The sequence below is a fragment of the Xenopus tropicalis genome, chromosome 5 (genome assembly GCF_000004195.4).
Source record: "Xenopus tropicalis strain Nigerian chromosome 5, UCB_Xtro_10.0, whole genome shotgun sequence".
NCBI lineage: Eukaryota > Metazoa > Chordata > Amphibia > Anura > Pipidae > Xenopus > Xenopus tropicalis.
Window position 1 is genome coordinate 132,309,902 of NC_030681.2, and position 17,968 is coordinate 132,327,869.

General features: G+C 37.7%; 1 protein-coding gene across 3 annotated transcripts in view; it reads left to right on the forward strand.

The window, feature by feature from the left end:
* Positions 1 to 17,968, forward strand: part of stag1 (stromal antigen 1) — a 96,323-nt gene that overhangs the window by 36,024 nt on the left and 42,331 nt on the right. For all 3 annotated transcript variants that reach the window (XM_012970115.3, XM_012970116.3, NM_001127960.1), the window contains 1 exon segment: positions 17,560 to 17,671. In XM_012970115.3, coding sequence (XP_012825569.1) covers positions 17,643 to 17,671 — 29 coding nt within the window. In that variant the 5' untranslated portion in view covers positions 17,560 to 17,642.

Below are 17,968 nucleotides of genomic sequence, written 5' to 3' on the forward strand. Positions count from 1 at the left end.
AGAGCGCAGTCACCTGTGATGTGATAAGTTGCTCCCTATGTGCTTCTCTTTGGCTACAACACTTGATGGAAACATAGACCTTGTAGTAAAGTTGCATGTGGAAGTTACTCAAGTCAGTACAGGATAATGTGAAACCTATACCTAAGACAGGCTTTAAACCAAATAACCCCCTGTGACTGTGTGGTTAGCAGTGCTCAGCTCAATGAGAGGGATCCCAGGTTGAGTTTTGCCCAGGGTGCTGTATGCTCTCTTTCAAACTTCATGGGTTTCCTCTAGGGACTCCAGTTCCTCCCATTAACCAAAAACACAGACTGATGGAATCGACCCTATTGTACGTGTGTGACTGGATGATGTGTATATATGTGTGTATATTTTTATTTATATAATACTACTTGTTTAACCAGCGCTGTTGTGCAAATTAAGCATTGCAGGGTCAAAGACTATAAATAATAAAACACCCTATTTAAGTTTGTGTGGCACTTGAAGATCAATTACAATGAACCTGTCAAAACACCAGTGTAGCTTGACTTATTACTGGCACCCTTTGTGCTTTCATTCTACATCAGTTGACTGAAATTGTGTAACACTAACCTTAAGGCCAGTGGCAGGAGAGTTGAAGCTAGTCAGCGGGAGTTGAGTTGTGATTGCTTCTTATTGCGCCAATTCTTGTGCTTCATGAATTGCACTGTTGTTAAATTCAAGTTACCACAGTGTGTCCTATGGACCCCAACTGAAAGCAAGTGACAATGACACTTCCTGTTGGATCACTACTGTGCACAGGGCTGCCGAATGTCAGAGTAAACACATCATTTGTTTGGCAATAGGTAGGGCTGATTCAGTCTAAGTTCAATATTATTGTAACAGGGTTATGTACTACAGTTATCGGGCAATTTTTTTCTCTCTTTAATTGTCAGTTACAGAGCACAAAGTAAATCCACATCCAGAGCTTATGAAGTGAGGGCACTTAAAATGCATAACATGTATTGCAGAAAGCAGTGTTCCTATAGCAACCATCCAGTAGGTCACAAGCAGCTCTGCGTACATCATTGGTTCTTGATACTAACTAATATGGAACACGAATGATCAAAAATGATTATTACAAATAAGTAGCAGTTTCTTTCCTGCAGCGCTAAAAACAATTTATTTATCCTTTTCATGAGTTATTTATGTTTTGTTTCTTAGAGAGCCTTAATATGTTTTCTAGTGACTGTTCTGTGCTTAATTTGAACATAAGTAGCTCCAAAAAGGATGTAAATGTTTGTGAGGATAATTTAAGCATGACACTGTTAATAACTAAAAGAAAAACTTTGATGGTTCTATGGTTGAACATTTATAATCAGTTTCCCTAGAAATAAGACTTTGGAGGGTGTTTATTAAGATCTGAGGGCAACATCACCAGTGATATTTATCACCAATCTTAGTAAACATGCCCCTAAAGCTGACCATACACATACCAATAAAAACGTAAAAAACTAGTTTCATATGGTTTTCAGGCCATGTGTGGGCTCCAAATATTCATCCCAATAAATTTCTTATTATGGCAATCTGTCGTTTAGTTGATCGTCGGGTTAGAACATTTCTGTCGGCTGAGGATAAAATGTATTATGTATTGGACGATATCCTTGGGGGACCTAAAATGGAAATCACTTTCATACGATTGGTGTCTGCCAACTATTACATGTTCAGAACATCCTCTGATTTACATTTCATTTTCATTTTTGACATTGGGGCTCTCCTGCTGAGTGATTGACATCCATATTGGGGTAGTGGTTGACCCATTCTGTCAAATGTACAAACTTTCTTAGGTCAGAGGATGATCTGCATTCTGAGTATCTCTTCTTCAGTGTCCTTTGAGGGTTTGTTAATGAACTCATTTTCCATAATTATTAACAAGCCCATTTTTAATACAGCTATGTGGCTGTTTAATAATATTTGTACTTTGTTATGCACATCTGGTCCTTTTGACTGGCGACAGGTTTCTGTGATGGAATGGCAGATATATTGACTGAAATTTCTCACCTTAGAATCCAGACAACTCACTAACCTTTACTATTGGAAATAAAAATTAGAACTGCGAAAAATTCTAAACATTAGCAGCCCACATTTTCATAGCACTTAGGACCCTGTGGAAAAAACTAACATACCTACAGGTTGAGGCAAATGGTTAACTGGATAAATGCAATGGATAAAAAATAAAGATTCCGAAAAAGGGACTAGATGACATAAGGGAGAGTTGTAGCAGTGCCCATGGGCACAGTTCCTGTAGGTAATAGCTTTCCTTTTGTCAGCATAGGCTTCACCTACGATTTGGCACTTTTAGAGTGTTGACATATATTGCGTAAATAAAATAGCATAAACTTCCATCAAAGGGGCAGTTCAGCTTTTAATTTAACTTTTTGTGTGTTACAGTAGGCCGTATTGTGGGAATTTTTTCTATTGATCTTCATTTTTTATATATTAATTTTTTTTATATGTATTTGCATTATTAGCCTTTCTCTGCTGTCTCTTTCTAGTTTGCAGATGGGGGTCACTAACAAATTGCATTGTTTTTAAATTGGACTCTGAAGGGTACTATCTATCATACTAAAAGTTACATTAAAGCTAAACAATCCCTTTAAATCAATTCAATTCCATGTTGGAACAAAATCTTCAGTGTCACTAACCCCTAAAGACACTACAGTTGCTTTACTTCCTTATGTGATGTCACACATAGGGGCTGATTTACTTACCCACGAACGGGTCGAATGGAGTCCGATTGCGTTTTTTTCGTAATGATCGGTACTTTGCGATTTTTTCGTATGTTTTGCGATTTTTTCGGATTCTTTACGAATTTTTCGGATCCAATACGATTTTTGCGTAAAAACGCGAGTTTTCCTATCCATTACGAAAGTTGCGTAAAAAGTTGCGCATTTTGCGTAGCGTTAAAACTTACGCGAAAAGTTTCGCATTTTTCGCGTAAGTTTTAACGCTACGAAAAATGCGCAACTTTTTACGCAACTTTCGTAATGGATACGAAAAACTCTCGTTTTTACGCAAAAATCGTATTGGTAACGAAAAATTCGTACAGAATCCGAAAAAATCGCAAAACATACGAAAAAGTCGCAAAATGTTCGTTTTCAAGTCGGAACTTTTCCAATTCGGGTCGGATTCGTGGGTTAGTAAATCAGCCCCATAGTATTGGCAGCAGACTTAAGTCTTATTGGCTGTATCTCCTATCAGTCTGATGCTGCTTCCTGTGCCTGTGACGGAGTGCTGCAAATCTAACATAACCATATGTTATATTTGTAATATGCTGAATCTGTTTGCCTATGCCATTGCAGGGGAGAAATTAACCAGTGACCTTTCAATTTATTTTCAATTTAAGTGGTTAGATTGCACAAGCAACCAATGAATTGGTCCAATAGGAAACAAGTAAGGGCAAAGCCTGGGTATGGTGATTCTGCCTCCACCTGCTGATTCAGCCCTAAAAATTAACGGTGCCCAATCAAAATCTTTTAACCCAACCAATCGACGAGATGACTGCCTTTGCAATATCGGGCGTCTTGTCAATCCATCATGCACACACTGAATGAATGTCGTAGGAAACTAAGATAATATCGATAATATCGGTGTGTGTATGGCCAGCTTTAGGCTACTGCCAGACATGGCAGATTCTGGGCCTGCGGGTAAACACAGGCTGAGGAAATGCTCCAAAGAGCCTCTTGAGCAGATTCTTGTGCCTTCGCTTGGAGCCATTGCATCAGCCCGGGTGCAGCCACACTGAGCGGATTTCAGAGCGAAACTTATTGAGTATGCAATCATGCACTGAAATCCACTTCCTGCACCTCCACCCGGGCTATGGCTCCACGTGCGGGCACACTCCGGGGCATGGGGTGGATTTTCGTCCTGCATTTATCAACAGACCATGAATCTGCCATGTGTGGCAGGAGCCTTAAAGGAACAGTAACACCAAAAAATGAAAGTGTATAAAAGTAATAACAATATAATGTACTGTTGCCCTGCACTGGTACAACTGGTGTGTTTGCCTCAGAATGACTACTATAGTTTATATAAGTAAGCTGCTGTGTAGCCATGGGGGCAGCCATTCAAAGGAGAAAAGGCACAGGTTACTTAGCAGATAACAGATAAACCCCCATTATATGGGGCTTATCTACTATATATCTGCTATGTAACCTGAGCCTTTTCTCTTTTTTTCCAGCTTTTGAATGGCTGCCCCCATGGCTACACAGCAGCCTATTTATATAGTAGCTTTTATGTAGCAAAAACACCAGTTTTTTGCAGAGCAACAGCACATTATATTTTAATTACTTTAAAACACTTTAATTTTTTGATGTTACTGTTCCTTTAATGTATAAAACCATTTTTATCTACACAGGTTATCAGTTATCTGCTGTGTAACATGTAATGGCAACATACAGTCATCTTAAAGGGGTTGTTCACATTAACATTTAGTATGTCATAGAATGGTCAAGTCTAAGCAACTTTTCAATTGGTCTTCTTCAATTATTTTTTTATAGGTGTTTTTTTTTTTTTTTTAACCTTCTTTTTCTGACACTTTCCAGCTTTCAAATGGGGAGTCACTGACCCTGGCAGCCAAAAACATTGCCCTGTGGGGCTATAATTTTATTGTTATTGTTACTTTTCATGACTTATCTTTCTATTCAAGCCCTCTCCTGCTTATATTCCTGTTTCTTATTCAAACCATTCCCTGGTTGCTAAGGTAATTCAGACACTAGCAACTAGATAGCTGCTGAAAGTCCAAACTGGAGAGCTGCTGAACAAAAAGTAAAAATAATTTGAAAAGCACAAATGTAAAATGAAGACCAATTGCAAATAGTCTCAGAAAATTACTCTGTACGTCATACTAAAATTTAACCCAAAGGTCAACAACCTCTTTTAAGTAAAGTTTGTTGAGATCTCCTCAAATGTTTTCAGGGTAACCCCTGTCTTCAGGGGTCTTGTTTCACTTGAACAACAGACCTTATGGCTGCATAGTGTATTACTTATACAAACTGTAATACTGGTATAGGATCTATTATCCAGAATGCTTGGGACTAGGGACTTTCTGGATAAGGGATTTTCCCATAATTTGGATGTCCATACCATAATTCTTTAAACATTAATTAAACCCAATAGGATTGTTTTGCCACCAGGATGTATTCATGCAACTCTGTTAACATTAAGTACAAGGTACAGTCTGATTATTACAGAGAAAAACGTGATTACACAAAATTTAGAATCATATGCTCAAAACTGACTTTATGGGCCATCGCCTTCCCAAACTTTGGAACTTGTTTGATAATGGGTTTAACACTGCGTTCAACTACAACTCCGCTTAATTTTATGTTTACGTTTGAGAGTTATAGTCTATCAAAATCTGGGTTCCCAAGATGATGAAACAGTGCTCTAGAGCAAGGCTGTCTGTGGATTGGTTGTGGCCTTAGTATATATGTAATATTTGTGGCCTTCAGACATGTGAAACAGTGGATAATAGACCTTAGTCATGGAAGATCTTTGAGAGCAGAGCTGCAGGTAAGTGTGTGCCTGTAATTCTTCATTTGCGCCCTATCCTTCCATGGTCCCATTCATTATTTGGCCTACAGCTCGTTAGTGGGTTAATAAAGGGTCAAGTTCACTCTGAGAGTAGATGCAAGAAATAATATATAGTAGCTGCTTTGGCCAGTGGGATAAAATTTAGTTCCGTGTGTGTGTGTGTGTTCACACACAAATATAAAGACGGCTTTTGTTATCCCCTAGTCCCAGTCTGGGAGCCGATAAGGAGAGGATGAACAGTGCAGAAGGGCAGACAGCCACTCGTTCTTCAGTCTGACTAATACAAGTGTACAAGAAGCTGAATATGCAATAGGTGCAAAACATATTGACATGTGGATTGTCAGCAGAGGGAAGTAATATAATTTAAGTCTTTATAAACCAAGTGCATCCCTCCTTTTTTTTTTTTTTTTTTTAAACTTTGTTTTTATTGTTTGTGTTTCAGCAGGGTAAATTACATATAAAACATGTAGGAAGGAAAGAGAAAAAGTAAGGTTGGGGTTGGATAGGGGGTTGGGGGGGAGGGAAGGGGGGTGTTTGACTGTGTTTGACTCGCCTAGCCATTATTATAGGTATTATTATTATTATTATTAACATTTATTTTTAAAGCGCCAACATATTCCGCAGCGCTGTACAATAAGTGGGTTTCATACGTTGGACATACAGAGTAACATATAAAGCAATCAATAACCGATACAAGAGGTGAAGAGGGCCCTGCCCAAAAGAGCTTACAATCTACAAAGGTATAGTCCAATTCTTTTGTTCTGGGCATCCTTCTTTTTTTAAATGCATACATGAGTATGTGTAATGTGCTTTGTAAGCCAAAAGTTTTTCCAACTTTATTTCCATACAGGTCTTGGACTCGTGTCTTATAATTTTCATTTGTAGAGAATCTTATTTCTTGCATGAAATTTACCAGGAAATTACTGTTGAATTAAATGGATTTGTTTACTTGCTTGTGAACACATTTGTGTTAACTCTTTCCTAGGTCATGTGCTATATTATTTTCTCCCACCAGGCCTGTATGTATGTTAATTTTTGGCTAGAGAGGCCGTATACAGCTGTTTTTAACATAAAATTAGAGTTGGTGTTGGACATAACATTCTGCCATATCTTTTATATTTGTAGCGTTTGATTGCTTGGCAGAAGCAAGAGACTGATGCTGGGAAAAGCAAAGAGTGTATTTGCATATATTGTTTATCCTATAATTTCCTTGTTGTTCTAATTGTTAGGGCCGAGGTTGACAGGGAGAGGAAACTTCCGTGATTTGGATGGCATATGCCATCCCCCGATTTACATTCAAGCCGGTGGGTTGGCATATTGGGGAGATTAGTCGCCGGCGACAAGGGAGATTTGTTGCGGGCGGCTAATCTTCCCGTCTGCCACGGCCCTTAAAGGACATGTCAACCCCCCAACCAAAAATCTTATTGTGAAAGCCTCATACCATTCTTCAAATACCTGCCACTCCTGTCCCTGAAAAGCAAACAGTGAATCTGCAGCCTTTCCTTGATTTGTTTCCATCTGAACAGCTCTCACTCCCTCTCCCCCCTCCCTTCGGAATTCTCCTTGTCCCTTGGCGTGGGGCACATGCACACTTTCAATCCATTTTCACTGAGCATGCGCCCATCAAACGATTCTCCTCTGTAAAGTTTTGTTTAAAAATAGCTTCTTGAAGAGGTCAGGCAGGAGGGGCTATGCGCATTGTGAAGAGGAACGAGCGCATGATGACATCATGTCAGCATAATGGCCACCGTGTGAAACATGAAATACAGACAAGAAGAATGCTGTGGTGCAGGCAGGGCGTGCTGATTGGGATTGAAACCAAAACTATAGTTGAGATCTCCTTTAAAGGGATTCTGTCATAATTTTTATGGAGTACTTTTTATTTCTAAATTACACTGTTGACATAGCAAATAATTCACTCTACCATTTTATTCTTGAACCCACAAATGAATTTTTTTTTCTAGCTGTAATATTGGTGTGTAGGCGCCATCTCAGTGCATTGTGCCTGAGTCTGAGCTTTCAAAAGGAGCCAGCGCTACACATTAGTACTGCTTTCAGGTAACCTATTGTTTCTACTACTCCCATGTAACTGGAGGAGTCCCAAGCCGGACTTGGATTTCTTACTATTGAGTGCTATTCTGATACCTACTTGGGAGCTGCTATCTTGCTTCCTTCCCATTTTTCTGCTGATTGGCTGCTGGGAGGGGGGGATACCACTCCAACTTGCAGCACAGCAGTAAAGTTTGACTGAAGTTTATCAGAGCACAGGTCACATGGCTGTGGCACCCTGGGAAATGAAGAATATAGGTAGCCACATGTAAAATTTCAAAAATAAAAGATCTGTATTTTTGAAAGATTTCAATGCTGGATTCTGCTGGAAAAGCTCTAACTGATGTGTTTCAAAAAAACATATTTTCCCATGACACTATTCCTTTAATTTGGAATAGGGACCAAAGGGATTATTTATCAGTAGACCATGCACCTTAGAAATCTTAAGATCCCAAAACATTTCGTTCATTCCATATCATTAAAGTGACCCTCAGTGTTTTCAACTTATATAACCTGAACTAAATGTTTTATTATCAAATTAGATTGTGATATTAGTTAAAAGGTATGTACATTTTCCCACTAATGGTTAGGGATTCTACTGGAAACTATTATAAGAAGTTACAGATTATGTTTATTTACAGTTTATGTAATGTAGCTCTAGATCTTCATTCACATGCTCTTGAAACCAGCAGTAACCTGGCCCTCTTGTGAATGCTGCCAGAGGCAAACTAACGTGGAAACATGGCCTTAAGCTGCATATATGTGGGCCAACAATAGCTGCCAACCTGTCCCCTCCAGTGCGAGTTGGCAACCTTTCAACTTATGTATGGGCCTCTCGAGACTGCATTCCCAACCAATATGTGCTGAAGATCTGCAGAAGTTTTTTTTTTTAATAAAATCGGTTGGGGGATTGCATCGGCGCAGTGATGCAATACTCCCCAGACACCTCCCCATAATGCTACAATGTGATCACATTGTTTAGATCAGCCCAGTCTGGCCCAGAGAGGGTGTAAATGGGCAGAGATATGCTCTTTTGCCAAAATTCCACAACAAATAAATCTCTTGATGTATGGCCAGCATTAAAGTGAACGCCAACTTTAATGCTCTTAATATATGATTGACTCTTCTGCAGTCAGTATAGAGTACAGCCACCAAACCTGCTGGTTTAAGGAAGATTGGAGCTGTGAAGAAACTGATATGTGCCAAACTTTTTTGCCCGTAAGCCTCACTCAAATGTAAAAACAGTTGGGGAGCAACACAAGCAGTTTTTGGGTGTGCCAAAAAAGGGCTGCAATCAGCTATTTGGTAGCCCCTATATAGACTGGCAGCCTACAGGAGACTCTGGCAGTACATCTGGATTTTAGCAAATAATTATAATACTTAAAAGTGAATTTCCTCTTTCTCTGCAATTTTTTTCTTTCACACAATTATACAAACATGACTTTTAAACTACACTATCTAAAGAATTCAAATTGGGTATATATTTCTTTGTACCCAAAAATATCTAATACATATTCTGGGTACAAAACAAAATCATTTTAATTGAATGTCACTGGTCTTTCTTAATATTTGGATGCATCATGTGCTTTTGATTACTTATATTTTGCAGTCTCTAGATCCCACAGAATGTAATAGTTCATATAAAAGTTTTACAGGCAAAAGCAAGAAATGAAGAACATCACAGCACAATAAAATAACTAAAACTGACATTTATCAAGACAAATTTGTACTTTACAACTTTTTAATGCCAGCTATAATAGAAAAATGAAAGCATTTAACATTTTTAGCATTTAAACCTTTAGTTGCTGTCGGTTACTGCCCAGGTGTAGATTTGCCTAATATTGATAAATTAACCCAGTGTTATTAGTCCTCACACTATTGGCACAGGCACAGTGGGGTTTGGCTGTGGACAAATTTGGGATGTGCATTCTAATGCTGGCCATACACATATTGATAAATTAACATGAAACCTAGTTTTGTACGCTTTTCGGACTGTGCGTGGGCTCCAAATTATCATCCTGATAATTTTTGTACCATGGCGATCTGGCGTTTAGTTGATTGTGCCTGTATTGTGTATCTGACAATATCCTTGGGGGACCTCCAGTGGAAGTCACTTTTACAATTGGTGTCTGCCAACTATTTCATGTTCAGAACATCCTCCCATTTGTATTTCATGAGCTTTATCCTACAATTTAAGTCTAAATGTTAGTTTCATAAACTACGACCGATATCCAAGCGTTCGTTGGAAGAAGACTAAAATCAGAACATGTATGGCTTTAGGGTCTGTTTTCGTCATTGTGGCTCTATTCTGCTTCTTGGCTGAGACCACCTCCCAGGGGGGGCCTGATAAACAATGGGCTGATAATTGGGTCCATTCGAAGAAAGGGCTCTGCTAACTGAAGTATATGCTATATTATGGAAAGTAATATACTTCATTGTTTTATGTTCTCAGTATCTAGACTTCTGTAAAAGCCACCTTGGGAGCACTGGTGATATAATTGGAAATGATTCAAGTCTGCTATATAAAGAACTATTGACGACTGTGTATTGAATTTTTTTAGTTATAAAACAAAGCCTTTGTTTTCCCATCTATGCATTACAGACTAAAATGGTATGTAAACATTATCTGTAGATTAGTAAACAACATCACTTTTGTACGGGATTTCTGAGAACATTTTCACTGCACATAATTACATTCTACTAGAAAACAGATACCTTTTCTATGGCTATGTTGGCAGTGTAGTGCACTTGTGGAAGGAGACTACAGTGGAAAGTTGTCCTCTAAACTTCTAGGTATTTTATTTCTAAAGCAGCCTTCTAAATTTCCCATGTGCCTTTATAACTGTAAGGGCATCTCTTTGGGCCAGTTACACACAGGGAGATTAGTTGCCTGGTGATTATTCAACAGTATTTCAAGAGTTTGAAACTGTTCACCATTTATTTAGTCAGTGCATCTTTAATACTCACATATGTGAGATTTATCGTTCTCATTCTAACCTGGTTGTAAGAATTTAAACATGTGCACATAGGGAGATATGTTGCCTGTGGTAAAACTGCGCTACCGCAGATGATAAAACTCACAAAAATGCCTTTCCTCACCTTTGAATTGCAGTAAATCTGCACTACTGTTGTCAGCAAAAATCCTACCCCTTCAATTACTTTGAATGCTGCAAGTAAAACACATTACTTTATGTAATCCAGCTTAATCGTGGGAAAATGTGAAAGTAGGCAAGTTCCTGTGATCCACAGATCGGCAGAAGTAATGTGTTTTACTTGCGGCAATCCAAGGTAAGTGAAAGGGAAGGTATTTTTTCCATTTGTCAGTACCCTAAAGCTTGTTTGGTGAGGTCCCCAAATGGGTGGACTTTTGGCTGATTTGGCTGTCCATGTGCTTGGCTAAATTGGGCTGAGGCGATCACTGGCCCAGGTGCCAATTATTAGATCATGCTACTGGCCTACAGAGATCCATCTGGCGAAGACCGCATCAAAGCACCTTTGTGGTCCTCTAGTTATTGTGATCATTTTTAGCAAAAATGAATATAGATGTTTACGGACACCTTTTAAGAAGAAATATTCTGCTTCATTAAACAAAAGCCAATAAAATGTTACTTGTTTTGAAAATGTTTTTCCCTGTTCTTTAGTTTAAATTTTTTGTAACTGAAAACCCTAATGTATCATTATCCATTATATATATGTCGGAGCAGGTCTACATAAGAACCTAAAGTGACCCATTTCTTACCCAAGAGCCAGGGCATCAGCTGAGCACAATTTAGCTTACCCCTTTGTTGGCTGAATGGTGAGAGCACCATGGCTTCCCCAGATCCCAGAGGGTTTTTCTGTAATTTCAAGTGCCATGCCTTAAGTATTCTTCTAGCTTTCAGTCACCCTTAGTTTAAGACAATGCGCTAAGGTGGCATGACTATGAATTTCAGCACACGTGTGAGACCTGTTTGGCAACTATTAGTCACAGAGCATACAAGCACCATCCCAGAGAATAAGAGTAGGTGGAAAGAATGTTATACTATGTAGCAAAGCTTTGAAACAAATAAACACATGACTGACACATATAGTAGTATTTTAACACATCTAGATGTCTTTAACAAAACCTGAATATTAGTATACAGGTCAGGTTGCCAATTTAGAACGTATTTTTATCCCTCAAGGCAATAATTGGAAGCTTCTTCAGTGTGTTGAGTTTTAAACAACATTCAAAATAACCCATATATTGCAATGCAATTGCAAAGTTTACAGTAATTTGTTAATTATATGGTTTTGTATATTAAAGTGTATTTGTTTGAACATTTTTTGATTTTGCTTATTTAATTAGGTTTGTGAAATATTTGCTATTCATCTCCATATACATAACATGCACTGCCGCTTGTGACATTTTAAAATATTTTTGAAACAGCACAATATGCTCTGTGGTACATTATTTTAGATGAATTCTGCTTGTTTGCATTCAAGATAGCAAATTCTACAGCATTTACAGGTATGGGACCTGTTATCCAGAATACTAGGTACCTAATGTTTTCCAGATAAAGGGTCTTTCTGTAATTTTAATCTCTATACTTTGTCTATTAAACATCCCAAAGAACCCAGTAGGATTGTTTTGCCCCCAATAAGGATTAATTATATCTTAGTTGGGACCAAGTACAAGGTACTGTTTTATTATTACAGAGAAAAGGGAATCATTTAACCATGAAATAAACCCAATAGGGCTGTTCTGCCCCCAATAAGGGGTAATTATATCTTAGTTGGGACCAAGTACAAGGTACTGTTTTATTATTACAGAGAGAAGGGAATCATTTAACCATGAAATAAACCCAATAGGGCTGTTCTGCCCCCAATAAGGGGTAATTATATCTTAGTTGGGACCAAGTACAAGGTACTGTTTTATTATTACAGAGAAAAAGAAAAATATTTTTTAAAATGTAAATAGTGGGAGACGACATTTCTTCCATATACAGTTTCAGAGTGATATCCATCCCATACAGTACACGGCAGTAGAAAACATAACCTCTGCCCCAGATAAGTGGAAAACTCTCTCCAAAACATATGCAGCAATCACAACTCACAAATATGACCCCAGACCCAGAGTCGAACTCAAGTGGGAAATAAGGGGTCTCCTCCTAGACCCAGATGACTGGGAGGAGATGGAAGATGATCTCTATTCCCAATTAATAAGTACAAGAGGCAAACTAATTCAATTCAAAATTATACACCAAACCTATTAAACATCTAAGAAATTACATCAGATGGATCGCTTGGAACACTCCAGATGCCTTCGCTGCAATGAACCTGATGACGATTTCATTCACTTAATTTGGAACTGCCCACGGATTTTGGTAACAAGTCATGCGCTTCCTAGCAGACAAACTCTCCTTACCTAAGTTCTAAACGCATTTACATGCCTGTTGGGCCTGGTGGCCTCCAGATCACTTAGAGGGGCTCTTTTGTTTTATGCAAAAAAAACAAAAAAAAAACTGGCCCTACATTGGATGGGTCCCTTACCTCCTACTTTAAATAAATGGGGAAAGTTGATAAACTCCCAATTGGAACTCTACAGGTTAACCCAGTGATCCCCAACCAGTGGCTCGGGGGCAACATGTTGCTCACTAATCCCTTGGAAGTGCCCCCAAACCAGGTAGTTTTTTTTTTAATTCCTGACTTGGGGGCAAGTTTTGGTTGAATAAAAACAAGATTTACTACCAAATAAAGCCCCTGTAAGCTGATGGTGTGCATAGAGGCTGTCTAATAGCCAATCTTAGCCCATATTTGGCTCCTCCATGAACTTTTATGATACTTGTATTGCTCTCCAAGTCTTTTGACATTTGACTGTGGCTCACGAGTAAGAATGGTTAGGGACCCCTGGGTTAACCTATTTAGCCAGAGGATGCCCACTAAAGTTTGACAATATTTGGAACCTATGGCTGGAGTCTCTACTCTACTCATAATAAAATCAATAAAAGTTGAAATAATACACAGCTTAAGTATTTAACAGAGTTGAAGGGTTCAGCAAAGATACAGAAATGCAGAGGTTAGGGTCTGAATTCAGCACCAGTTTTTTTTTTTTTTTTTTTTTTTTTTTTAAATAAAGGGTTCATTTCAACATTTTTAGCTCAGGTCCAGTTTTAAAAAGATCAGCTAACCACCACCACTTACATGACACCGCTGTACAATGAATTGTTGCATTGAAGGCTGCACAGTTTATAGCATGTGGTTATGTTAATTAGTAATTAAAATCCTGATTTGAATCTGGCCTTAGCTTGGCACTATACACAGTTCACATTATTAAAGGAACATTAACACCAAAAAAATGAAAGTGTATTAAAGTAACTAAAAGATAATGTGCTGCTGCCCTGCACTGGTAAAAGTTGTGTGTTTTACTTCAGAAAGTTTACTATAATTTATATAAATAAGCTGCTATGTAGCCATGGAGGCAGCCATTCAAAGGAGAAAAGGCACAGGCACATAGCAGATAACAGATAAAACACTATTGTATTCTACAGAACTTATCTGTTATCTGCTATGTAACCTGTGCCTTTTCTCCTTTTTTCCAGCTTGAATGTCTGCCCCCGTGGCTACACAGCAGCTTATTATATAAATTATAGTAGTGTTACTGTAGAAAACACACCAGTTTTACCAGTGCAGGGCAACAGTGCATTATATTTTTATTACTTTAAAGCTTTCATTTTTTGGTGTTACTGTTCCTTTAACAAATCTTCCCAGATAGGACTGGTTTAAGTTGCAGCAATAAGCATGACTTCACTGGTGTAATCTAACATACAGTTTAATACTATGCTCATTGAAAATATCTTGCCTAGATCAGCCCATCAACTGGGTATAAATAAAAAGTAGATGCAATTTTTTTAATATGTATATTCACAGGTTGGTTGGTTTTTGTGCCTTGCATCTATTCACAGAATATTTTTACTGTGTGTGTTGTGACAGTTTTTTCAAAGTCAAGTTTATTTCAGCTTATGAGTGATTTAGGCTTCTAGAATGTCTGTAGTAGCCTTGATTTTAAGTCTGTCTGTCAGTATCCTGATTTGTCCTGTCAATACTCAAACACTACCCTGATCTTTCCAAAACACTGCCCTTTTTCTGGGAAATGGTTACAGAGGTAGAGTTTGAGAAGGTCTTATGGGAATTTAGACCATTGGTATGTGTTTGGGTGTGACAAGTAAAGATGCATCAAATCCACTTTTTTAGGATCCGGCCGAACCCCAATCCTTTGTGAAACATACCAAAGTATATATGAATAAGGAAGGGTTAAAGAGAACCGCACGCTAAACTCCCGTGTTTATTTGACAAAAACATGATTTTAAGAATTTGAATTTGGCTCAGCCAGAGGCATGGATTTGGCTAAGCCTGAATCCTGCTGAATCTTGGCTGAATCCTGGATTCAGTGCATCTCTAGTGACAAGCAAAAGTTTGGATATCTGTGTGCTGTAGGCTTAAGGATTCTTGTTATCCTGAAAGATATAATTTGTACCAAAAGGTACAGTAACACCAAAACATGAGTGTTTCAATGTAATTCAACTATAATGTGATATATATATATATATATATATATATATATATATATATATAACGAAGAATGGAAGCCGCACTCACAGGACTTATGCAAAATAAAAATATAATTTATTGCCAGAAAGGTGAACTTTCACCTTTCTGGCAATAAATTATATTTTTATTTTGCTTAAGTCCTGTGAGTGCGGCTTCCATTCTTCGTTTTCTGTATTTTTTTAAACTCTGCACCCAGGCAACTTCAACGTGTTTTTCGTGAGTGCCGGTGATTCTATCCTCTATATATAGGCAGAGTTCACGTAACAGAAAAACACAGCTATGTAACCTTTGCCCTATTTCAATAATTACCCTTTGGCTACACAACAGCTTTAGGGCAGGGCACACTGGGCGAATTGGATTTAGTTCATAGTGGGCTATGTTCTTATGTATTCTGATTACACTTTTTTTCTACTTTTAATTTTGTTTAAATTATCCATGCTGCATTAATTCAGCTATATAAAGACATAATTAACAAGTTAAATGAACTTAAAATACCATCCCTGTGGCTAACTTTCCCCTTTGTGGACATCAAAGTAAATTGCAAAAATACTGATTAATCATAACTTGTTTTGTGCATTACATTTAGAGTGAATTTCATAAATGAAAATACCGTTTGTTATACCTTTAGAAAGCTCTTCAGAACAATAGCATTATTGTCCCTATGCACACTACTGATATGTGTGTGGGTGTTTAAATTTAATTCTTAACTATGATCTCAGTCTGTGTAGCCCTTTAAACTAGCTGCATAACTGAAAGACATTGAATGTGTTCTTTGATATGGAAACTTAAAAAAGTACCAGAAAAGCAAAAGTTTAACTCTGGTTCCTTTTGCCATCTGTTCAAAAACTAAGCATTAAACCGCTAACAAAGTCATCTGAGTTCAAGTGAGGATGTATGTTTTTAAAGAAAGTAAACTAGAATTAATCTATGATACATAGCCACCTAGTGGTGGAGACTGCATAATCATACTTCTGTGTTTTCTTCCTATATAAGTGATGTCTGAGTGTTGTGTCACATGTAGAAATAAGAAGTTATTGTTCATGGTCACTTAAGGTTACTCAGCCGCCAAGTAGTCACGACAAAGCATCAGAGACACAAATTGTTTTATTGAACTTCAGATCACTAATGGAAAATATTAAATACTGATCTATTTTAGTTAACTGCAAAGGTTTGTGTGTTTTATATACAGATGTCTGAAAATGTATCTGCTCTACTTTCAGTAATAAAAATGTTCAGTTTCCCATAGAAATGCTTATTTGCAAAGCCAAGTGCAATAAGCAAATCCAGCTATCTGGGTGCGGTAGTCAAGAGTTTTAACCCTTTCTCTGGCAACAGCAAAGAATATACATCACTGGCAACAAAGATACAGTATGACAATGATGTACAGTCTTATATTCTATGTTCCATTAAAAAAAAATCCAAGGCTTAATAATATGCTTTTGTCATATGCATTATTTATATTTTACCCATGTCTTTTTGAAAATAACCTATGAAGGTGCATTGCGTTGCGATCATTTTATTCCCACAAGTTTTTGGGTCCAGACTGTGTTTGGGCAGGTCATAACAAGTTTACATATAAATCAGACTCATCTGAGCATTGTTTGGAAACTAAAATAATAAATAAGAAGATATCCTCAAGGATGTGTAAAAATGGCCTTGTAGATAAAACTAACAAACAAATCCTTTGCTTAATGTATTGGAGTTTAAGAACCACATTTTTATGTTTACTGTTGCCCCAAATGATGGCCCTCATCAGAAGAGAAATTTGAATTTGTTTTTACTGGTAAGGGCTGTGGCCAGTGCAGAGATTAGTTGCTTGCGTGTAAATCTCACCTGCCTAAGAGCAGCCCACCTTCTCTGGCCCCCTACACCTCATTGTCACCAGGGTTGGAATGTCCTGGTTAGACTATTGAGGAAATGCTCTGTGTAATGATCAGTACCGATCACCTAATAAAAAGCCTGTGTTTTTGAATTTTGGAGAGCAAAACAATGCCTTCTGGTTGACCCAAGCAGTAATTATATAATTGGTTGACCCAAGCACCCACATTTGGCTCAAAATATAAATATAAGATCGTTAGTCTGAGGCATGGGAGATCATTACTGTTTCTGGGCTTCTATTAAGAAACCTAGTCTAAAAAAAAACCCCAAAAGACTATTGGGTTTTTTTATAAAGAAAAAAAGGCCACTGCTTGCGTACCACTAACTAATTAATTAGTGCTAACTATCCCTTTAACCCCAAATATGTAAATTTTAGTAGTTTGAAAGGTAAAGGCCGAAAAGCACAAAAGGAAAGGACTTTGTTTTAGTGTTTTAATAAGTTCTTATGGACCTCATGTAAAGTCTATCTAGCATTTACCATACTAAAATTACATTTTTATTCTGTTTCAGATTCATCAGTGAGACTTCTCTAACATTTGGATTTACATTTCAAAACCAACCATTTGAGTAAAGACTATTGTGGAACAGCAAATATGATCACCTCAGAGCTGTCAGTCCTTCAGTAAGTAGGATTGCATGTCCCCGCTTGTTTCCCCACTGTTTGTCGTACAGATATGTAATGCTTAAACCTGTTTCCAGATAAGTGGTCTCTCACTGAGAACAAAACTGATGAGACTGATTCATATTATATAAAAAGTTATGAAAGAATTTAGGTGTGTATGTCTTAATTTGTAATTAGAGGGAGTTAAAGGAAGATAAAGAAACATAAATTCAAACCTACCTGGCAAAATGTATTAAATGCTGAACCGGATATGTCACAAATATTACATGTGCTGAGCCTTGGATATTACACTCTCAA